The sequence below is a fragment of the Mustela putorius genome, unplaced genomic scaffold, assembly GCF_011764305.1.
Source record: "Mustela putorius furo isolate JIRA1106 unplaced genomic scaffold, ASM1176430v1.1 tig00000487_pilon_pilon_pilon, whole genome shotgun sequence".
Classification (NCBI taxonomy): domain Eukaryota; kingdom Metazoa; phylum Chordata; class Mammalia; order Carnivora; family Mustelidae; genus Mustela; species Mustela putorius.
In genome coordinates, this window is record NW_025421399.1 from 6,313,219 (window position 1) to 6,337,875 (window position 24,657).

The 24,657-nt window shown below is 39.1% G+C and overlaps 2 protein-coding genes across 2 annotated transcripts in view; one reads left to right on the forward strand and one right to left on the reverse strand.

Moving 5' to 3' along the window:
• On the reverse strand, positions 1-24,537 carry CCDC47 (coiled-coil domain containing 47). The gene is made up of 13 exons (XM_004749189.1): positions 24,323-24,537; positions 17,829-18,097; positions 17,285-17,392; positions 16,633-16,807; positions 8,752-8,873; positions 8,455-8,520; positions 5,943-6,044; positions 5,625-5,735; positions 4,808-4,893; positions 3,413-3,471; positions 2,955-3,064; positions 2,576-2,743; positions 1-1,717 (listed from the first exon to the last, which is right to left on the reverse strand). Exons 2-13 carry the CDS (start codon positions 18,090-18,092, stop codon positions 1,637-1,639), a joined length of 1,452 nt encoding a protein of 483 aa, XP_004749246.1. The 5' UTR covers positions 18,093-18,097; positions 24,323-24,537; the 3' UTR covers positions 1-1,636.
• The window catches only part of DDX42 (DEAD-box helicase 42), a 62,379-nt gene continuing 43,383 nt past the window's right edge, over positions 5,662-24,657 (forward strand). The window contains exon 1 of the mRNA XM_045080895.1: positions 5,662-5,757. The gene's annotated coding sequence lies outside the window, so the exon portion shown is untranslated. The remainder of the gene's footprint in view (positions 5,758-24,657) is intronic.

The following is a 24,657-nucleotide window of genomic DNA, read 5'->3' on the forward strand; positions in this document are numbered from 1 at the left end:
TTTTTGTCAATTAGTTTAATGTATGTCCATAGGTAGTTCATATGAATGCTTAAATTACAAAATTAGCTGCCATGGTCCAAATGTGTGGGACTTTAAGAAAGCTTTTAATAATCAAAAGATAGCTAAGCATATCAACTTTGATTTCTAAAATGTATTTTAAACTTCGTAAAACAAGGCTAATTCTAGAATTATATAGCATTAAAGTAATTAAATCTTATGTTATTTTGTTATTTTAATAACTTAATTTCATGAACTGTTAAAAAAAATATTACATTTGCAACTCCCAGTTTACACATTTCTGCATTAACTTAGAGAAAAATCCATGTGAAAAGTTTCCATGCAGTTACAAAGGCAGCAGCACATACTGCTTTCACAGCAATTTGTTATTGCCTCAGAACACACCTGCACATAAAGCATCAACAAAAAATATCCACCCACCCCTCTCCCACCAAAAAACCCAACCTTTTCCCATCCCCAGCAAAAATTACCTGGTACAAGCAGTGACTTAAAAAATGCTTTCTTAAGTAGGAAGCATTTATAAAATGCAGAGATCTGAACAAGCTAAATGCTCGTGCAGATAGATGGGCCTCTCCCCCAAGAGTTCCTCAAGAGGCAGAGAGAACTCTCAATAGTTTAGGAAAGCTCATTTTTAAAAGTGTATTTATGCATATTCATGGCTATTTCTTTGAAACAATATATCTAGCCTCAACTGTGAAAGAAATAAAAGCAGAAGGAAAAGCAAAGGGACACGGCCATAACACAGAGAACAGAGCTTCTCTATGAACACACCCAATAGTTTGCAACAACCAAGAAAGAACAACATGTGTAACTTCACACAGACCACTGATCTGATCTAGGTGAAGCAGTTAATTTTTCATGCATTTGTTACTCAAGGAAAACGAACAACCACTTAAATACAGCATTCACATTGTCATTAGCTCATGGTATCTATCCGCTCAGGAAAAAACTGTGCTCCTGTACTACCTATCCTTAGAATTTTCCATGTACGTGTAAATATCCTAAACCCTATTAACACTGTCATCAGCACCTCCCACCTACAAAACATACACTGAACTACATTATGTTTTGAGTCCCTGAAATTTCAATACCACATGTAGTGTTCTAAATTTTACTGTTTTACAAAGTTAATGTACACACAGAAGAAAACACCAAGCAATGTGTATTGTGCAATTCCAATAGTTATTTGTGGAAACTTGGTTTAGAGTCAGTCTTTACAGCCTTGCAACTACCCAGTTTAAACAAAGAGCAACAATCTAATTATGTATCTATAAATTTCATGATATTTCTTCAAACATCAAAGCACTAAAAGCACTGATGATTCATGTTATAATTTTAAAAGTATTTTAAAACCACACAGATTCATGTATCATTCCTTTTATAAAGTAATCAAAATAATTTGGTTATCTGGAAGAGAATTACTGAAACAGAGTCCTTCCATTGCCTCTATAACCTCTGTAAAACTCCGAACCAAAACCAGAACAGGTGATGAAATAAGGATTTCTTAGTCACTTGGGAGTGTTTGGCCTTTAAGACGAGAAATGGACTGGTATTTTTTATGTTTCCCATGAATTCAGAGCTTACAGGTAGCATCAGGACTCTGGTCTCTATGATGATTCTACATGGCTTTCACTTTGATTTGTTTCATTTTCATTTGCTTCTTCTCTAATTTCTTTTGCTCACGTCTCAAGGCAGCTTCCTAGAGAAAGAAAGGGAATCCAAACTAAGCTCTAAGCACACATAGAAAAAAACAAAACTAGAACACTGCATATATTATTCAAAAACCTAGTCTATAGTCTATAACTTTCCAAAAGACAGTTATAAAAACTGCTAATATCTATGCTGGTTAATGAAAATTAGCTTAAAGTGAAGTAACGGTAACTAAAACCTCAAATTAGAAAGAAACTAAACACTACATTTAAGCAATTTTGTTATTCTGATTTTTCCTATACCCAGGAAACACTAACCCAACTTTCATCATAACATTTACATGTTATCTGCCAAGGATGTGTACTTCAGTTCAGAAATTAGGCTATTAATGGTGCATCTCTTCTTATAAGTGTAGACATTAAACCTGAGCACAATACTTCAGTGCATAAATATAAACAAACAAAAAAAATAGGATTCTCTAATTCTATAATCAAATTAAACATTTTATAAAACAAGATGCATTGGACCACAGGGCACATGTGCTGGCTTCTACTGAAATTCCTAATTTCTTTCAGTTAAGTGTTTGGCTTGAAAGATGAGAGTGGAACTTTCAAAATGGGATTGTGCTGGGGACAGGATAATTTATATCATTCTCCAGGATCACAGGCTTCATCTAACCTGGTTTGAGGAAGATGGATTATTTATTGTTCTTAATAGTGCTATCAACTAAGTAATAATGCCCCAAGTGCAGAGAAAATGCTAAACTTTTAAGCCTGTGTACATCCTACACAGAATTACCTTTACAGTCAATGATGCATAATTAGAAGTAATTATGTTACCGTAATTAGAAGGTGCCCTTCTAAGCCCTAGTTTTACCATTAAGCAGGGTAAGAAACATCGGTCTTACCTCCAGCCTGCGCTGTTTCTCAGGATCCTCCTCATTCATAATTCGCTCCTTCTCTGCTCTTTTCTTCTCCTCACGCCGAGACTGTGCAGCTTCCTGTCTTTGCACATGTGTCAGCTTCAAGAAGTTTTCTTCTACTCGAGCTCGGTTTTTATCTGCTTTCTGTTTGCCCTTTTCCCCAAGAAACAAGATGATTTGTAAGAAATCCATTTCAATCAAACAGAACCAAGTCCCATTTAGGGACTTTTATAAAACTATTTCCATTTAGCACTTTGAGGTCAACTAGCAAAGATAAAATCGCTGAAATCATTGCTCTCTGACTCCCCCCGTGGGAAAACAACAATAAAAGGTGCCAACTTAAAATACAGGCTGTGGGTCTTACTTCTCTGTTGAGTCGGAACTTTTTGGCTTTATCAATAGAATAAATCACCATGTTCATCAAGGGTAGCAAAGCCTCCATATCCTTTGGGTAAGTGTTACCTGAGCCAGGCACTGGAAAACAAAGCCATTTTCCTATTGAGTTAATGGCAGCTAATCCTTCTGGGTCACCCAACTCTTTTTTAAAAAAATTAATTAATTAATTAACTAATCCCCCCACATTCCTTTTTTTGGTATTAATAGACTCCTTTCTCCAAGTGTCTTAGGCAGCTAAAAAGCAGCAGAAAATAGAAATTAAAATAAACAGAAGGATCTCTTATTGAAGAAACCCCAAAACCAACAAGCTGGCAGGCATGGGTGGGTTTTAATGTAGCTTTTTATGGCTGTCATAAAGGAACAATATTCTCCTTAAGATCCTCTCACAGAAAATGAAGAACTTGGGCAAGACTACAGAACACTTACCATTAAATGTAAACAATAGTGTCCTCTTAGTGTCAGGTAGCTTTAAAGGCTGACCTTCCCTGTCATAAAAGAAAGGTTATTTAGAAAGAACATAAGAGAGATACTTCCCAGTCACGTCTATCACCCAATTCATTTAGATGAACAGATTCCTGCAGATAATCAGCACAGTATTTGGCTTGGCATCCCCAGTTACATATAATCTCAGAGCCTGAAGGAGCTTTACAGGTCCCTGGTCCACTTGTCTTATCTGATGGATACATTCCCAAGTGATCTTTATCCTATACCTGAACACCTCCAGTGCTGTTCCCTAGGCAGGATATATTCCTCTCACCTGGGGAGCCCGAATGAGCCTATATTTAAGTATGATGATTGTATTTTTAAAAATATTTTTGTTTATTTTGAAGGATTTTTATATTTTATTTCCAACTCCTACTCTATCTCCCTATAATGAAGCATCTTTATTTTTGAGTCAGGCTCAGAATTAATTTAGAAATGATCTACTATACCATATATAATTTAGTTCTGACTCACCAAAGATTCCTTTGTAATCTTTAACTATCGACCCTCCCTCTTTCCCTCACACATTAAAGGCTTCATGAATGTCACAACATGATACTTGGCCCACAGTGATATTATTAAGCAAGGCAAGGAATGCAACACTATCCACAGGAATAAGGTCCTGAATAATTCTGACATACAAATAAAATCCAGATTGGCTTTTAACTGTATTTAACTCCACAGATTATGTGAGAGAGACCCTTAACCGAAAATTTAGGTCAGAACCAATTCTACACCAAGGGTAAACTTAAATAAGTATGCACTCCTGAGATAGGATGTGATTTCAAGCAACAAATTTAAGCTCTGAATATGAATACTCAAATAATATTACTCTGAAGCCAGAAACTCTGCACATTGAGAGCATCTGATAATATACTAGAAAAGAATATAATCACCCAACTATTCAAAGAAGGAAGCCAAAAAGGCCATGAAATAAAATGCAGAGATCTGCAGTCAAACATAAAGCAAAATCACAGATTTGTATCATAAATTTAAAAGGGGAAAAAAAAAAAACTTTGACTACAAAGGACAAAGAGATTAGCAATTGCATTTTCTTTAGTATCTGCCAACCTGTAAGAGTCTCATCTACCTCACTGAGTGGCTGATGCATCCATGTGGCGACACACTGCAAACGGGGGGCTTATCTCTTTGTCGCCCATAAATTTTCAGTTACCTTCATGACACATGCAGTCAAAGCGAAGGAAAGCTTAGAAAGCCTGTCATCAACTTCCCTCACTCATTTGTTAAGATAAATTGCAGAAGCACCTTGCAGGTGTTTCAACACAGAAAGCTAATGGGGATGGTTAATTTCAATATTTTTTTTTATCTCATACGTACTCTTGCATAATTTTTGGACCAGAGAACTGGTCTGAAAAATGAACGGATTCAATCTTGTCAGCATAGTGTGTAAGAAAGTGAACCATCTGAAATAAAGAAAAAAAAATTTTTTTAAAGTAGGGTTTAATGCATTTCCCTTTTTTCATAATGATAGTCACTCCTTAATCCTCCCTGATTTTTCACAACAGCATTAGGGTTAAAGCTTTTAAAAAATGAAATTTAGATAAGGGATCTCTCTAAATAGCACCTTTAGTCACACCAATGATCAAATTTCTTCTTAGTGAGCAGCTGAAATTATATCTCAAAATAATGTTCTAAACAAGAATGAATGCATGAAGATAAAACCTAAAATAATTTCAGGGGACTCTTCATAAACACATCACCTTGAACTTACATTAGAACTGTCTTTGAGCTACTCTGTACTTTTGTGATGCTAAGATATGCTGGCTGTTACCATTCTATAACCAACAGTAAGAAATGGTTCTCAATACATTTTTCCTCTTCTACACTAACTGAAGCTAGGAAAAAAATGGACTAAATGACATAGTGATAAGGATCAATGCTATAGTCCTTTTAGAAAAACATGAAAGCCATTAGCAATCCTAGGAATAAATTGCTCTTGATTCAGAGAGAAGTACTTGACTAAGCAAACTGTCTTTTGACAAGTTCATCCATTGCTTAAAGAACGTATTTTAATGTTTGTGTGGGAAAGGGATGGAGCAATGTCATAAAATGAAGAATGCTGTGCAATGTGACTTTTAGGGGGAGCGCCTGTAATTGCTATGGTCTGCAAATGTAGGTCTTCTGTTGCATTTACCTTTGTATCCATCATTCCTTCTGTGACTTCTCCCATCTCTGACAGGATGGCCAAGGAATCTGGCAGTCCATACTTTGCTCCAGACTTAGGTTTGTCACTACAAAACTCACTCTAGAGGAAGAAGTAATTGAAGGTAAGACATGATATTTTATTATACACAAACGTTTTTTCCTCAAGATAATATGTTCTGACCTATTTCAAAGTGGTGCTTAACAAATCAAATGATATAATTAATTACCCTATGCTTTAGAGTTGAATGCCTATGTAATAAGGAGGAACAGTTCTACATGTATTGGAGTTGAAAACAGTGAGACATACCAGATCCTGCATCTCTTTCTGTAGTCGCACCAAGGCTTTCCGAGTGCCAACAGCAAATACATAGGTATCCATGTCTTCATCATTCATGGTTACTTTTATTTGCTTTAAAAACAACAACAAAACTCACCTGTTAGGTTCTGTGATAGGCAGAGTCCTATGATGACCCCCGAGAGTCCCACCCCCTGGTGTCTACATCCTCCCCTTGAATGTGAGAGGAAGCTGGGAGTGCAGTGGCTATCACTCCTGTGATTATGTGGTGTCATGTGGCAGAAGGCTGCTGAACAGATGACACTGAGTCAAAAGGGACTTTATCTAGGAATGACCCAATCAAGTAAGCCCTCAAAATGGTCTGCACCCTAGTTGAAGAAAAGACTTGAATTGGGAAAGGGCTTATGGGGGTGGGTGGGGGATGGAGACCATGTGCAAAGACTTCAGAATGGTCTCTAGGAGCTGAATAGTTTCCAGTTGGCAACAGTAAGAAAATGGGGACTTAAAACCATGGGGAGCTGACTTCTGTCAACAACCTGAATGACCTTAAAAAGAGGACCCCAGGCTCTCAAAATTCAAGTTGCTGAACATTTGGACTTGCTGGGAGGGCAGTGTATCCAGAGAGGGCCTGGAAGCCCTCTGCATACCACTCCCACTCCAATAACTTGCCTCTCTTCCATTTGGCTATTCCTGAATTGTACCCCGCCAATAAAAATGTTTTCCTGTGTTCTCGGAGCCATTCTAACAAACTACGGGACCCCAAAGAAGGGCCATGGGAACTCTTGATTTATAGCCCAGTAATCTCAGAAGTCCAAGACTTGCCTGAGACCTGCAAGTGGCATCTGAAGTGTGAACAGTCTTATGGAACTGAGACTTTAACCTGTGGAGTCTGGCCCTAACTCCAAGACAGATGTGAATTGAACTGAATTGTTGGACACACAGCTGGTATCTGGACAACCAGAGAACTGGCTCTTCATGTTGGAAAACACCACAGATAAACAGTTTTGAATATACCGCACTGGACCAGGAAGATAAAGTTATAAACCTCAAGAGTCTGGTATGATAAAACATTTGTCATCCTAACTATATCTTAAAATGTCTGGGTCAAAAATTATCAGTATATAGAGGGCAGTGTTAAAGTAGGGAAATATAACAAAGACCTGGAAAGATGGCAGCTCTAAAAGGAAAGGTTTTCTGCTCTTTCATCACTGAGCAGAAGTTACACAAAACACCTAAACAAAACCCAGAAAAAGGACTGAAAAATACAGAGAATCGTGTTTGTTAAGGCTGTTTATCTTTGCAGAAAAAATAAGAGATAAAACAATGGCTGACTCAAGAAAAGATACTAAATCTACTTCAAGGAAGAACTGAAAATGATTAAAACAACACTCTAGGGGCGCCTGGGTGGCTCAGTGGATTAAGCCACTGCCTTCGGCTCGGGTCATAGTCTCAGGGTCCTGGGATCGAGTCCCGCATCGGGCTCTCTGCTCAGCAGGAGCCTGCTTCTCTCTCTCTGCCTGCCTCTCAGCCTGCTTGTGATCTCTGTCTGTCAAATAAATAAATAAATAAAAATCTTTAAAAAAAAAAAAAAAAAAAAACCACTCTAAAGAGTAATTTCCACAAAAGGATAGCTGAAGAGGCATCAAAATCTCGTTTCCTACCTAATAAGACGGTATCTAGTAGGAGAAAGAATGACAGAGGACTCTTAACTGATGAGGCTTTAAAAATTAGTGGATTAAACCAACCATCAGTGGCCATATTAGAAAAATTAAAATAAGTAAAAGATATAGATTTGCAACTAAATATGAGGCCTTTAAAATAATAACATGAGTTTTGATCTAATGACATTTCTAAGTATCTAATCATATTACTAATACAGTATTTGTTAACCAAATATTACTTTGTATTTTGACACATATGTAGACATCTCTTTTCTTCTAGTTTATATAAAAGAAACTGTGTTTTTCAGTATATTTTGGTTTCTCATAGCAGTGGGAGCCAGCACAATTATTTGTTGAATGAATGAAAGGGGGGGGGATTTGGCACTTCTGGCAAAGGACACAATTTGCAGATTAACCTGTTGATACAAATAAAGGGAAGAAGATACACAAAACAATAAGGTCCCCAGATCATGATTTGAACTTATTCAGCCCAAGATATATTACTTGAAGCAAAAAATATTTAAGAAACCCACCTTATTGTCAAAGATCAAAGCATTCACGAGGCACAGAGTGAGATGTGAGAGCAAACTGTGACAACTATTTTCCCCTCCATCATCCAGGCTGATTCAGCTAATTTACCTAGTGATAGAGTATTATCTCCTTCCCTACAAAAAAACACATGTTCCCTACTCTCCATGGTTGGTACACTAAGAAGAAGATAAGCCATCTAAACAGAAAAAGGTCTATTTTCGACAAGGGAGCCAAGTTGCTTCAAATTCAAACAATTCATCCAGGAATGGAATAAACTCTAAGAAGTTAAGAATTTAATCTATACAGAGAAAACCAGCAGGTAGAATACATACCACTTGATCACTCACTGGTCTCATCATCCGGGCCAGGACATTCAATAAGTCTTGTCTCTTGAGGAACTGAAAAAACAAAAGAATAGTTGCAACTCTTTTTTACTATAAAGAAAAGACCATGAAGGGAGAATCGAATATTTTAAGAAATATAATCTACATTTGCTAATTAGTAGAAAGATGATTTTTATATTTTATTTTTAGCTAAAAAAGAAAGGATGAGATAGTGAATTTGGATTTGGAATCACACTGGAAAACAATTAAGGAAGATACCCATTGTACCAGAAATTCCATACTTACTCTCAGCTGGATAAGCATCCCTTCACAGCATACTCGACCAGAACACCACAGGTTATAGATATGCTCATTCTCCTGGTTCAGCTTTCCTGTGCTTGTGGCTTCTTTGTTAGTTCCATCATCCCCTGGGGGTAAAACCACTTAATGTGATCTGCTGAAAATGTGGGGGCTTTACTATCTTACAGAACTCTCCTTTGGACATACAATAGATGGTCATCATTCCTTTTAATACTCTTTGTCTCCATCAAAAAACTATGGACTCTAGGGGTGCCTGGCTAGTTGAGTTAGTAGAGCATGGGACTCTTGAACTCCAGACTGTGTGTTCAAGCCCCACGTTGGGTGTAGAGATTACTGAAAAATGTAATCTTAAAAAAAACAATCACGGACTCTACTAGTATTACTTGTAGATAATGATGATTAGTTTGGAATATAAATTTCTCAAAAGTAGATACAAAATGGAGCAAAGTCAGTTTAAATGTCTCTATCAAAGGTTAGATAAAACAAAACTCCTTTGCAGTGAATAAAAAAATACCATTAATAAGAACTATTCATCGTTCCCTCCTATGTCTCCTATGGATTAACTTTAACCAAGTTTAGTTTTCCAACAGCAGCATGGTAATAGTGCTATTAAGAGTTGTATTTTAGATCGAGAACCAATCATTTCTTCCTTCATTTAATTCATTAAGTGTATAAAAGAAATTGTTCAATGACACAAGGTAAAGCAGACCAAAACACCAAATGAAAACATAAGGGGTAGTGGAAGGCATTAAAGGCTGTTCATTTTTTCCCCTAATTTCCAAGTCAAAAACGACCCTGAAATACTTTGGTACAGTGGAGAGAGCAAGCATGGACACTAAAAGCAGGCAGACTAGGTTCTAATATCATGGTTGCAATTTAATAGCTTAGACAAATTTTAATACTTCTGGACTTTTGTTCCTCCTTAAGAAAATAAAAACATATCCAACTGAGAGTATTGTTGCAAAGATTAAATAAGAAACAATGGGGGAGGAGTCAAGATGGCAGGGAAGTAGCAGGCTGAAACGATATCAGGTAGCCGGAGATCAGCTAGATAGCTTATCTAACCATTGTGAACACAAGCAACTCCAATGGGAAATCAAAGAGAAGAAGAGCAACAATTCTAGAAACAGAAAATCGATCACTTTCTGAAAGGTAGGACCTGTGGAGAAGTGAATCCAAAGTGACAGGAAGATAGACTGCGGGGGAAGGGGGCTGGCTCCCAGCAAGCGGCGGAGCAACGGAGCACAAAATCAGGACTTTTAAAAGTCTGCTGCATGGAGGGACATCGCTCCAGAGGCTAAATCGTGGGGAAGCCCATGTGGGGTCAGCGTAATCCCAGGTCCCGCGGGGTCACAGAAGGACCGGGCGTGTCTGAGTGTCGCAGAACTCGCAGGTATTAGAGTGGGGAAGCCAGCTACAGCGACAAAGTTGAGGAGTGAGCTCTCAGCTCGGGTTACCTTGAACCGGGCACAGGCTGGGTGAGCTCGGAGCACAGCCGGAGGCCAGGGAGACAAAATCGACCAAGCGCTTTTCGCCAAGCGCGAGCCATTGAGCACTTTTCTCCAAGCGCTGCCAGAGGCCAAGGAGACGGAACGATTGGGCACTCTTCTCTGAGGGCGCACTAAGGAGTGGGACCCGGAGTTCCCGGTTCCTCTGGGCCAGAGACTGGGAGGCCACCATTTTCATTCCCATCCTCTGGAACTCTACGGAAAGTGTTCAGGGAACAAAAGCTCCCGAAAGCAAACCCGAGCGGATTACTCAGCCCGGCCCCTGGTAAGGGTGGGGCAATTCCGCTTCCGGCAAAGACACTTGAGAATCACTACAACAGGCCCCTCCCCCAGAAGATCAACAAGAAACCCAGCCAAGACCAATGTGACCTACCAAGGAGAACAGTGATTTGTATTCCAGAGGAGGAGAAAGCAAATCTTTTCTGGACAAAATGACAAGACGGAAAAACTCACCACAAAAAAAAAAAAACAAGAGGCAATACCTAAGGCTGGGGACCTAATCAATACGGACATTGGTAATGTGACAGATCTAGAGTTCAGAGTGACAGATCTAGAGTTCAGAATGGCAATTCTCAAGGTTCTAGCTGGGCTCGAAAAAGGCATAGAAGATATTAGAGAAACCCTCTCTGGCGAGATAAAAGCCCTTTCTGGAGAAATAAAAGAACTAAAATCTAACCAAGTTGAAATAAAAAAAGCTATTAATGAGATGCAATCAAAAATGGAAGCTCTTACTGCTAGGATAAATGAGGCAGAAGAAAGAATTAGTGACATAGAAGACCAAATGTCAGTGAATAAGGAAGCTGAGCAAAAGAGAGACAAACAAATACTGGACCATGAGGAGAGAATTCGAGAGATAAGTGACACCATAAGACGACACAACATTAGAATAATTGGGATTCCAGAAGAAGAAGAAAGAGGGGAGCAGAAGGTATATTGGAGAGAATTATTGTAGAGAATTTCCCTAATATAGCAAAGGGAGCAAATATCAAAATCCAGGAGATGCAAAGAATGCCCCTCAAAATCAATAAAAATAGGTCCACACCCCGTCACCTGATAGTAAAATTTACAAGTCTTAGCGACAAAGAGAAAATCCTGAAAGCAGCCCAGGAAAAAAAGTCTGTAACATACAAGGGTAAAAACGTTAGATTGGCAGTGGACCTATCCACAGAGACCTGGCAGGCCAGAAAAAACTGGCATGATATATTCAGAGCACTAAACGAGAAAAACATGCAGCCAAGAATACTATATCCAGCTAGGCTATCGTTGAAAATAGAAGGAGAGATAAAAGGCTTCCAGGACAAACAAAAACTGAGAGACTTTGCAAACACCTAACCAGTTCTATAGGAAATATTGAAAGCAGTCCTCTTAATAAAGAGAGAACCTAGAAGTAGAAGATCAGAAAGAAACAGAGACAATATACAGTAACAGTCACCTTACAGGCAATACAATAGCACTAAATTCATATCTCTCAACAGGTACCCTGAATGTTAATGGGCTAAATGCCCCAATCAAAAAACACAGGGTTTCAGAATGGATAAAAAAACAAACCCATCAATATGCTGCCTATAAGAAACTCATTTTAGACCTGAAGACACCTCCAGATTTAAAGTGAGGGAATGGAAAACAATGCACCATGCTAATGGACATCAGAAGAAAGCTGATATATTATATCAGATATATATATCTGATCAGAAAGCTGATCCTTATATCAGATCAATTAGATTTTAAGCCAAAGACTATAATAAGAGATGAGGAAGGACACTATATCATACTCAAAGGGTCTGTCCAACAAGAAGACCTAACAATTTTAAAGATCTATGCCCCTAACATGGGAGCAGCCAACTATATAAACCAATTAATAACAAAATCAAAGAAATACATCGACAACAATACAATAATAGTAGGGGACTTTCCACTCACTGAAATGGACACATCATCTAAGCAAAAGATCAACAAGGAAATAAAGGCCTTAAATGACACACTGGACCAATGGACATCACAGATATATTCAGAACATTTCATCCCAAAATAACAGAATACACATTCTTCTCTAGTGCACATGGAACATTCTCCAGAATAGACCACATCCTGGGTCATAAATCAAGTCTCAACCAGTATCAAAAGATTGGGATCATTCCCTGCATATTTTCAGACCACAATGCTCTGAAGCTAGAACTCAATCACAAGAGGAAATTTGGAAAGAACCCAAATACATGGAGACTAAACAGCATCCTTCTAAAGAATGAATGGGTCAACCAGGAAATTAAAGAAGAATTGAAAAAATTCATGGAAACAAATGATAATGAAAACACAACAGTTCAAAATCTGTGGGACACAACAAAGGCAGTCCTGAGAGGAAAATATACAGCGGTACAAGCCTTTCTCAAGAAACAAGAAAGGTCTTAAATACACAACCTAACCCTATACCTAAAGGAGCGGGAGAAAGAACAACAAAGAAAGCCTAAACCCAGCAGGAGAAGAGAAATCATTAAGATCAGAGGAGAAATCAATGAAATAGAAACTAAAAAACAATAGAACAAATCAACGAAAGTAGGAGCTGGTTCTTTGAAAGAATTAGTAAGAATGACAAACCCCTGGCCAGACGTATCAAAAAGAAAAGAGAAAGGACCAAATAAATAAAATCATGAATGAAAGAGGAGAGATCACAACCAACACCAAAGAAATACAAACAATTATAAGAACATACTATGAGCAACTCTATGCCAACAAATTCGACAATCTGGAAGAAATGGATACATTTCTAGAGACATATAAACTACCACAACTGAACCAGGAAGAAATAGAAGACCTGAACAGACCCATAACCAGTAAGGAGATTGAAACAGTCATCAAAAATCTCCAAACAAACAAAAGTCCAGGGCCAGACGGCTTCCCAGGGAAATTCTAACATACATTTAAAGAAGAATTAATTCCTATTCTCCTGAAACTGTTCCAAAAAATAGAAATGGAAGGAAAACTTCCAAACTCATTTTATGAGGCCAGCATCATCCTGATCCCAAAACCAGACAAGGATCCCAACAAAAAAGAATTACAGACCAATATCCTTGATGAACACAGATGCGAAAATTCTCACCAAAATACTGGCCAAGAGGATCCAACAGTACATCAAAAGGATTATTCACCACGACCAAGTGGGATTATTCCAGGGCTGCAAGGTTGTTTCAACATCCACAAATCAATCAATGTGATACAATACATTAATAAAAGAAAGAACAAGAACCATATGATACTCTCAATAGATGCTGAAAAAGCATTTGACAAAGTGCAGCATCCCTTCCTGATTAAAACTTTTCAAAGTGTAGGGATAGAGGGCACACACCTCAATATTATCAAAGCCATCTGTGAAAAACCCACTGCAAATATCATTCTCAATGGAGAAAAACTGAAAAGCTTTTCCATTAAGGTCAGGAACACGGCAGGGATGTCAGTCATCACCACTGCTATTCAACATAGTACTAGACGTCCTAGCCTCAGCAATCAGACAACAAAAAGAAATTAAAGGCATCCAAATCGGCAAAGAAGAATTCAAACTATCACTCTTTGCAGATGATATGATACTCTATGTGGAAAACCCAAAAGGCTCCACTCCAAAACTGCTAGAACTTGTACAGGAATTCAGTAAAGTGTCAGGATATAAAATCAATGCACAGAAATCAGTTGCATTTCTTTACACTAACAACAAGACAGAAGAAGGAGAAATTAAGGAGTCAATTCCATTTACAACTGCACCCAAAACCATAAGATATCTAGGAATAAACCTAACCAAAGAGGCAAAGAATCTATACTCAGAAAACTATAAAGTACTCATGAAAGAAATTGAGGAAGACACAAAGAAATGGAAAAATGTTCCATGCTCATGGATTGGAAGAACAAATATTGTCAAAATGTCTATGCTACCTAAAGCAATCTACACATTTAATGCAATCCTTATTAAAATCCCCCCCATTTTTTCCAAAGAAATGGAAGAAATAATTCTAAAATTTATATGGAACCAGAAAAGACCTTGTATAGCTAAAGGAATCCTGAAAAAGAAAGCCAAAGTTGGTGGCATCACAATTCCGGACTTCAAGCTCTATTACAAAGCTGTCATCATCAAGACAGCATGGTACTGGCACAAAAACAGACACACAGGTCAACGGAACAGAATAGAGAGCCCAGAAATGGACTCTCAACTTTATGGTCAACCCATCTTCGATAAAGCAGGAAGGAATGTCCAATGGAAAAAAGACAGCCTCTTCAACAAATGGTGCTGGGAAAATTGGACAGCCACATGCAGAAGAATGAAACTGGACTATTTCCTTACACCACACACGAAACTGGACTATTTCCTTAAACCACACACGAAAATAGACTCAAAATGGATGAAGGGCCTCAATGTGAGAAAGGAATCCATCAAAATCCTTGAGGAGAACACAGGCAGCAACCTCTTTGACCTCAACCGCAGCAACTTCTTCCTAGGAACACCGCCAAAGGCAACAGAAACAAGGGCAAAAATGAACTAAGGGGATTTCATCAAGATCAAAAGCTTTTGCACAGCAAAGGAAACCGTTAACAAAACCAAAAGACAACTGACAGAATGGGAGAAGATATTTGCAAACCACATACCAGATAAAGGGCTAGTATCCAAAATCTATAAAGAGCTTAGTAAACTCAACACCCAAAGAACAAATACTCCAATCAAGAAATGAGCAGAGGACAGGAACAGACATTTCTGCAAAGAAGACATCCAGATGGCCAACAGACACATGAAAAAATGCTCCACATCACTTGGCATCAGGGAAATACAAATCAAAACCACAATGAGATACCACCTCACACCAGTCAGAATGGCTAAAATCAACAAGTCAGGAAATGACAGATGCTGGCGAGGATGTGGAGAGAGGGGAACCCTCCTACACTGTTGGTGGGAATGCAAGCTGGTGCAACCACTCTGGAAAACAGTGTGAAGGTTCCCCAAAAACGTGAAAATAGAACTACCCTATGACCCAGCAATTGCACTACTGGGTATATATCCTAAAGATACAAATGTGGTGCTCTGAAGGGGTACGTGCACCTGAATGTTTATAGCAGCAATGTCCACAATAGCCAAACTATGGAAAGAACCTAGATGTTCATCAACAGATGAATGGATAAAGAAGATGTGGTATATATATACAAGGGAATACTATGCAGCCATCAAAAGAAATGAAATCTTGCCACTTGTGACGACGTGGGTGGAACTAGAGGGTATTATGCTTAGTGAAATAAGTCAACCGGAGAAAGAAAACTATCATATGATCTCCCTGATATGAGGAAGTGGAGATGCAATGTTGGGTGTTTGGGGGGTAGGAAAAGAAAAAATGAAAGAAGATGGGATCAAAAGACTCAATCTCAAAAAACAGACTGAGGGTTGCTGGGGGGAGGGGGGACAGGAGAGGGTGGTGGGGATATTGACATTGGAGAGAGTATTTGCTACAATGAGTGCTGTGAAATGTGCAGACCTGGCAATTCACAGACCTGCACCCCTGGGGATAAAAATACATATGTTTATTAAAATAAATTAAAAAAAACAAGAAACAATGTATGCAAAGTACCTAGCATAACACGGAAACAGTCAGCGGAAGAGCTGAGATGGATACTTGCTTACTAAAAGTAAACAATGTGTGAAAGGCCAAACTGAGTCGCTTACTCCCTACACTACCCACATACAGGGCTTCCTCTAAGGTCCTTCAGTGCATACCTTTTCAGTGGATCCAAAACTAAAGTTCCCAGAATGTGAGGAAATTCTAAAGGATTTCTAATTTCTTTTTTTTTTTTAAGATTTTATTTATTTATTTGACAGAGAAAGATCACAAGTAGGCAGAGAGAGGGGGAAGCAGGCTCCCCAGTGAGCAGAGAGCCAGATGCAGGGCTTGATCCCAGGACCTTGAGATCATGATCTGAGCCGAAGGCAGACACTTAACCCACTGAGCCTCCCAGGCGCCCCAAGGATTTTTAATTTCTAAATGATGAAATGAAAGCATTTATCAAGATACCTGAAATGCCAAAATTCCTTTTTTCCAGGCAGACTTCTATCAACTTGTTTTAATAGCACTAATTATCTCATTCCAATCAGAAGAGGTTAATCAATAACTGCTAACTGGCAATTACTGATTAATGAAAAATTAGAAGATTACTTTATAGATGCAATTAATCCACTACGTGAGACCTAATAAAAACGGAATCCTTCCTAAGAGGAAAAAAAAGGATCCTCTTCCGCAGTGCATGAAAGCAGTTAGATGCTTATATTGAGGAGAATAAACAGTTCTTACCAGGTGGCGATCAGGCATGCAGCTGGATTTATATTAGCCTAACTTACCTACTAAGGTAAAGTTGCTCTCCAAAAGCTCTCTATGAGTATTAAACCAGGCTTGAGCAAGACGGCTGTTTTTATTCTTCCCAATGATATAATTCATGATATAGGCGAGCAGACCAGTCACCATCAAAATTTCTAGATAATAACTCTCCCAGCTGTTCTGGAGGTGTGCAGGCACCTAAAGATGAACAATCATTCCACTTAATGTTGGGTGAGGTTGAAGGATGGAGTCTAACTCATGGGATAAAGAGGAATAAGGGAAGTGGATAATTTAGGTAACTGTCACTGAATATGGTTATACATTGAAAAATATGCCCATTTTGGTCAGCTTTTGGCAAGACTCTTTAAGGAAATGTTAGGACAATCAAATGGAATGAAAAACTGGAAAGCCCTTTCTATTAACTTGATTCTGAGTCCTACCAACCAAATAAACTCAGTTTCCAGTCTCTTCATCATTCCTTGATAAATACAATTAGAAGACTAGAAAAAAAAAATAGGGCTTGCTTCTCTAGGTGTGGAGTTTTATCATTAGAATTGATGTCAAATTCTCACTATTACATCAACACCAGCTACATGTCACTAATTATATTTCTGGGATTAATAACAGCCAGATATTTTGTTGGTTAGTCTGGAATTCAGAATCCGGTATACCTACATCAACAATTGTTATTGGGTCTTTATTTTTGCTAGAAGAAGTATCTGGTTTGTCTTCATAACCTTCAAATTCTTCATCATCATATGGCTCACTCTCTGTATCTCCCTCCTACAAAAAGCAGGAACAATCTGTTTTCCCCTACAAAGGTGCCCAGCAATTGCATCTCATTTTTGTAGGCAACATTTGTAGAGGAAAACAAAACATGTAAGTAGCAGCACAGAACACAGAAATATTACATATTTGTAACAAATGCTAACTCTCCATGCATTTGAACTGACACAATTCCCACCCACACACAGGATCCATTCTCCACCCCTTTCAACCAGGGTCTCCATAGAGAAGAAAAATACAATTCATTCTTCTATCAATGTAAAAGATGGAACATACCACAAAACATCTAGAACTCTGCCTACTGAACAAAAGTGAAGATAGCAGAGAGTAAAGATCTCCTTAGATCTGGGTGTTACTTTTAATGTCTGGAGAAAGTGCCAGTTACAAATCTTCACATCCTTCCACTTTCCAAAATCAAGAAAAAGAACCTCACCTGGGTATCTGTATCTTCAAAATCTCCCTCTTGGTTTTCATCCTGCCCTTCTAACTCCACAGTGGTCTCGTCTTCATCATCTTCTGTTGTTATCACCCGCTGAGGATTTTCAGTAACAGAATCTTCTGTGACATCCTCAAATTCAGCAAAGTCATTATCATCATATTCTACTATGTCTTCTTCATCCTCAAAATCATCAAACTTGGCTTCAGAGACACTCCCGAACACCAAAAGGACAACACAGAAAGCAAGGAAGGCTTTCATTGCACCTAAAAATGAGTTAAAAAAATGAACCAAAACGCTAAACAGACAGCTATTCTTCTAAACATACCAATCAAATTTTGTAAATAGTTAAAAAATAAATCTGTGACCCTCTTGCTTTTAAAAATTTAATAATTCATTTCAGATAGCATTATATAAAGAGCAGTGAGGTAAGGGGCAGGAGGACTGGGTTCTAGTCTGGACTCTGTCACTAGTTATCTGTGAGATCTTGGATAAGTCATTTAATTTCTTTGGTTTCTTTTTTTATTATTGTTATTTTTTGTGGATTTTTTTTTTAAGATTTTATTTATTTGTCAGAGAGAGAGAGTGAGCAGGAGCACAAGAAGGGGGAAAAACAGGCAGAGAGTAAAGCAGGCTACCCACAGAGCAAGGAGCCCGATGTGGGACTTGATCCCAGGATCCTGGGATCATGACTGGAGCCGAAGGCAGATGCTTAACCTACTGAGCCACCCATATGTTCCTTTAGGTTGATTTCCATTAACACTATGTATTAATCCTAAGCATTTAGGAAGTGGGAAGTAGTATAATGAAATAACAAAATGCAACTGTTTATCTATTAGCAATCATTCGTGAATAGAAAAAACCTTTCATCCTTAGGTCAACTTTGTGTGTGATATATGAACATCATCATCATCAAAGCAAACATTTAAGATACAAAAGTTCTAGGCCCTGTCCTAAAGGCTTTATAAGAAGCCACTAACTTAATCCTCATAACAACCTTCTGAGAAAAGTAGCATTAACATCTCCGTTTCACAGATAAGTAAAATGAAGCACAGAGATGCTAAGTAATACTGATACCAAGTGGCACAGAGCTATGATTTGAAACCAGTTATTCCCCCAGAATCCCTACTGTGAACCACTTCTCAACCTGCTTCTCAACTGTAAGCCAGTGCTGTGATTTCACATCACTTAAAGTAGTAATTTTTTTCTAACAAAATTGTTCCTAGTGTACATGATGGAATTAAATACATCAGCATTTCACAGCTTTCTGAAAAGAACACTAGGTATTCCACGATCTAAAAAAGTTTCCAAACCAACAAATATAATGAAATCAGATCTGTGACAAAAATGTGCCAAACGATATGAAAACATAGATGACAATGAAATCATCATACCAAACAGGTTAAGACATTACCCAAAAAAGGGAGTACCTGTGATCTAGAGTTTGAAGAGTACTTAAGAGTTAAACCATCAAATCTATTTAGGCTGTATTTCTAGTCCTCCCCTCTCATCTAAACACCAGCCTTATAGCACCAATTGTGTAACAGACATGTCCAGTTCTGTGCTCTACACACTTTTCTGAATAGGGTCAAATAATAAATATTTTAGGCTTTGTGTACAACATACTGTTCTCCATTACATGTTCTTTTTTAAAACAACCCTTTAAAAATGTAAAAACCATTCTTAGTTCATACACTATACAAAGACAGTCTGTCTTTCAGGCTACAGTCTGCTAACCACTGCCCTACAAACATCTCAAAATTAACAGATACCTAAATTTCTCTATCTCTATGTTAACATCAATCCCATTTTTCCAGTTTTACTTGTTGAAAAGAGCAAGATATCTACTTTCTCATTTCCTTTTCTCCTTCATATCTAATCAGACATCAAATCCTTGTGTTTCCTTGTTTGGTTCCCAAAGCCACCATGACAATCCAAGTTATCAACACCTGCTGAAGAATCAGTGTTATCTTAAATGGTCTCCCCATCTCAATTCTCTCCCTATTCCCTACTTCTTTTTTTTTTTTTTTTAAGATTTTATTTATTTATTTGACGGAGAGAGATCACAAGTAGGCAGAGAGGCAGGCAGAGAGAGAGAGGGAAGCAGGCTCCCCGCCAAGCAGAGAGCCCGATGTGGGACTCGATTCCAGGACCCTGAGATCATGACCTGAGCCGAAGGCAGCGGCTTAACAACTGAGCCACCCAGGTGCCCCGACCCTACTTCTCTTCCCCAAAAAAACACACTGCCTTTCTAAAACACAACTTTTGTTACGTAAGAATTCAATAACCATGAAAGGCTAACCAATTCCTACAGAGTATTATAAATTCTTCTGGCTCTCGCTGCTTTCCATAAGATGATCCTACTATATCTAATCAAATGTACCCTCACTGAACACATCATCACATCAAATACTATGCCAACAGAAGGAAAATATCATAAATTTGCATGATACTTTTGCTTCAAGATGTGTTACTGAAAGTATTACTTGTGATAGTAAAAAATTTGAAACTGTGGGGTTAAACTGTGGGTACATACAAAAAAACAAATTTATTTTTTGTCCATTAAAAATTGTTACAAATGAATTAAGAACCCCTCTTGTTTTAGAAGCAAATACACAACAACAAAAAGGTTTAGAAGGATGTGTATCATAGTAGTTACTTTGTATGGTAAGATAATGGGCATTTTGCCTTTACTTCTTAATTTTTCTATGATGTGCTTTTGTAAAAAGTTCTTTAAAAAAATAAGGGATACCTGGGTGACTCAGTTGGTTAAGCATCTGCCTTTGGCTCAGGTCATGATCCAGAGTCCTCGGATTGAGTACTACATCTGGCTCCTTGCTCAGCAGGGAGCTAGCATCCCCCTCTGCCTGGCACTCCTCCTGCTTATGCGCACGTGCACACTCTCTCTCTCACACATAAATAAAATCTTTTTTTTTTTTTAAGATTTTAATTTATTTATTTGACAGAGAGAAAGATCACAAGTAGGCAGAGAGAGAGGGGAAACAGGCTCCCCACTGAGCAGAGAGTCCTAGATCCAGGACCCTGAGATCATGACCTGAGTTGAAGGTAGAGGCTTAACCCACTGTGCCACCCAGGCGCCCTGCCCCAAATGAAATCTTTAAAAATAAAAAATAAAACAAAAAAAGCATGGTTTCTGTGCTCAAGAAGAGGTGCTGCAGACTATGGGATAGCTATAGCACAGAGCCCTGGTATCTTAGAAGTCTGGTAAAGTGGAGCATTGGGTTTATAGACCCAAGTCAGGGAAATTAGGCTAGGAAGGCAAGCAAGAGCCAGATCATGCGATCCTTACTTAAATACCACACGAAGAAGTTTGGGTGCTTAGAATCAACTAAGAGTTTAGGTAGGAGAATGGCACTTTCAGATTTGCAAATTAACCCTGATAACTCATATGTAAGGTGAACTGGATTTCAGGTGGAATGTACCTGAGACAGGAAAAGTAAAAGTGGCTGAGATAGTTAGGTAAGAGATAAAACAAGACTGAACTGGCAATGCTATTGGGGATGAACAGGAAAACAACTTGACATTACTAAGAATTATACTGGTCAGCATAAAGTGACTGGATATAGGAATGTGGGAAAGGAAGATCTGGGTGATTCTAAGTTTTGGCTTGAATCATAACTGAACAAAGTCATCTTTGAGATAAAGAACAAAGGAGGAAAATTGTCGGGGGGGGGATAAATTAAATTTAGTACCTGTTGAAAAGTTTGGAGTGTTTTCAGGTGTAGTATGTTAGATGATTAACATTTACCTCTTGATTTTCACAAACTCCCTATAAAAAGGAATTATTACCTATTTACAGAGGGAGAAAAGGAAGTGGTTTGAAACAGAAGTCTGGAGTTCAGGACAGAAGCCCAACTAAGATAGAAATAGAGAGGATGCCAGAATAGATGAGCTCCCCAAAGAGTATTAAGAATTAGGTTAAAAAACAAACACCAAAACTCTTGAAACAAATAACAAATAACAGCTAAGAGGTGGGCATAATGGGAAGAACTGGAATGGGAAACTAAGAAGGAATGGTTAGCAAAAAAAATGGGGGCACCTGGGTGGCTCAGTCAGTTAAGGGTCTGCCTTTGGCTCAGGTCATGAGCCCAGGGTCCTGGGATGGAGTCCTGTGTCAGGGTTTCTGCTTGGAGGGGAGCATGCTTATCCTTCTCCCGCTGCCTGCCGCTCTGTATGCTTGTACTGTCTCTCTCTCTGTCAAATAAATGTAATATTTTTTAAAAAATTTTAAAAAAGAGTAGATGTTAAAAAGTTCTCATCACAGAGGAAAAAAAACGAAAAAAGAGAAAGAAAAAAAAGAAGGGACTCTTGTCAAAGTGGTATTATAGAAGTCAAAGGAGAAGCATGTTTCTAAGATGGAAAAGAACTCAGTTTCAATTGCTGCAGAAAGTTCAAGCAAAACATGGACCAGAAATTTCCAAATACTTGTAACAAAATCACTATTGGCAACTGCAAGGAAGTGGTCAAAATGAAAGCCAGAATGCGGGGATTGAGCGAGGTGAGTGGGTGGTAAAGGGAGTGAGCACTACTCTTTCAAGGTGCTCTGGGATAGTGAATATTCTGTATCTCATATTTATATAACACTGTAGACTCTTAAAGGAATCAGTTCACTATCAAAGGCTATTGCCCAATACCTTGCAATCCATGGCTGATCAAGAAATATAGTTAAAATTAGGGGCACCTGGGTGGCCCAGTAGGTTAAGTGTCTGCCTTCTGCTCAGGTCATGGTCCAAGGGACTGGGCTCCCTGCTCAGTGGGGAGTCGGCTTCTCCCCCTGCCCCGCCCCGTGCTCATGCATTCTCTCTCTCTCAAATAAGTAAATAAATCTAAAAATGAAAGAAAAAAATGTACTTAAAATTGAACGAAATTAATAAAATTTGAAAGGCACAAATAATGTGAGAAATGCCATAAAAGACAGGCCAACGGCATATCCTTTCCAATATCTGGTCTTGGAGGTTAGCACCAGGTTAACAGTAACCTTAAAGAGGTTTGTGATATGTCTCCAAATATCTCTAGTTCCTTTAATAATCTTTTATTATAGTTAAAAGTGGAAGAAATGTGAAAAAGAGCACATATTTTGGTTGAGTTACATTTGGTTTAAAACATCAGCAGTACCATTTACGAGCCATATGATCTTGTACTAATTACTTAAAATTCCCTGTTCCCCACATACCTATTCACTATTTGCCTCATAAGGATGTAGCTGGTATTACAGGAGATATGTGCCGGCATATAAAAGGCATTCAATAAATATTATTTCTCCTTACTTCCTTCAAGGCCTGTGCCTATGAACACCCTTTAAGATTTAAAAAACTTAATTCTTAGAGCTTCCCTGTCCAAATCTCAATCTTATACTTTTTCAAATAGAAGCAAATAAAGATTAACATTGGCACAGACAACTTGAATAACTGCAAAAAAGTCATCATTTCAATCACAACTTCCAGTTAGAATGTTCACATCATAGAAACATTTCTAAGATAACTCAGCACTGTACCACAGCTTCTTCAAGGTTATTTGGGTTAAAGTTATCAAAGCCACTTATATCTTGGCCTTCCTTCTGAGAAGTTTCTCTGCTGCACCTGTCATCTCATTTTTCAAAGGCACAACTCCCTGCCAGGCCTCCCAGTCTTGAGAGTCCTGGGGCAGGGAACACAAGCACTAACAGGTCTGGTTTAGTTATCTCCCTAGCTCACTGGGTGGTCTCTGGGTAACTGGGTCTGTACTTAAAAATCTGAAGAGGAATAAGTGGGGGAAATCATTCCTTTTTGTCATTTTATTATTTTTTTAAAGATTTATTTGTCAGAGAGAGTGCGAGCGCACAGGCAGGCTCCCTGCTGAGCAAGGAGCCCAATGTGGGACTCTATTCCAGGATGCTGGGATCCTGACCTGAGCCGAAGGCAGCCGCTTAACACAGAGCCACCCACGCGTCCACTTGTCATTTTAGATTAGGCCTTTCTGACAACTACCAGACTACCAGACTTTTGAAAAACATGTAGATATTTTCCTGTCTCCTTACACCCCTCGGATACAAACGGACTCATGTCAGAAAGCTTCCGAGAAAAGCAGCCAGAGGTTGTTGCTTCTGTTAAGCCACTGGGGTCTATTCTTTCCCACCATGGAGAATCAATTCATCCTAACGGTTATACTCCATTCTTCCTGTTGCACCCTGTAGCTTCCTGTAACTTTGCCCTTCTAGCTGGCATTTGCCCGTAGCTCTGCAGGCAAGTTCTCAAAAACGTCAAAATCACCCCAACCCCGAAGACCAAGAGAAAATGGGCCTTGGGGTGGACGAAGTTTGTTTTCTGTTTTTAAGAAGGCCAGGAGAGGTGAGAAGGCGCGATCCATGTCACCCCGGGCCTGACTTAGTGGGGCTGGGTGGGAAACGGGACCTGCCTAGGCCACGCAACTTAAAAGTCACTGGTCGGCCTGGCTGGGCCCCACCGACTAACGCGTCATGGCCCGTTTCGTACCTGAACTGCGGCTAGAACCCGGCCCAGCGCTCCTGCAGCCGCCGCTTCTAGGACCGGCTGCCACTTAAGCGGTCACCGCGATTTTCCTGCCCCCGATCTCTCTAGGACGCAGTCGAACTAGGTAGCTCAGTCACGCTAAGCCACTCTTCACGTAGTCTCCGCCATCCGTTACGTAGAATGCGTGCGGACTGTCCGCGCTTGCGCGCGGCGGAGGGGGGCGGGGTGGCGGGCCGCGGCCTCGGGAACCGCGCGAGACCTCCTCCTCCCCCGCCCAGCGGAGGCAAGGTGGGGCAGCTGGGAAAATTACATAATCCTGGCCTCTTGGCCGGAACTGT

Bases quoted from the DNA above. Each gene is read 5' to 3' on its own strand.
- CCDC47 (XM_004749189.1), bottom strand. From the start codon at position 18,092: ATGAAAGCCTTCCTTGCTTTCTGTGTTGTCCTTTTGGTGTTCGGGAGT. The intron at 5,736-5,942 runs GTATGTCTCACT...TTCTTCCTCTAG, and splicing joins AGAAAGAGATGCAGGATCTG to AGTGAGTTTTGTAGTGACAA. The intron at 4,894-5,624 runs GTAAATGCAACA...TCTTTATTTCAG, and splicing joins AAGGAATGATGGATACAAAG to ATGGTTCACTTTCTTACACA.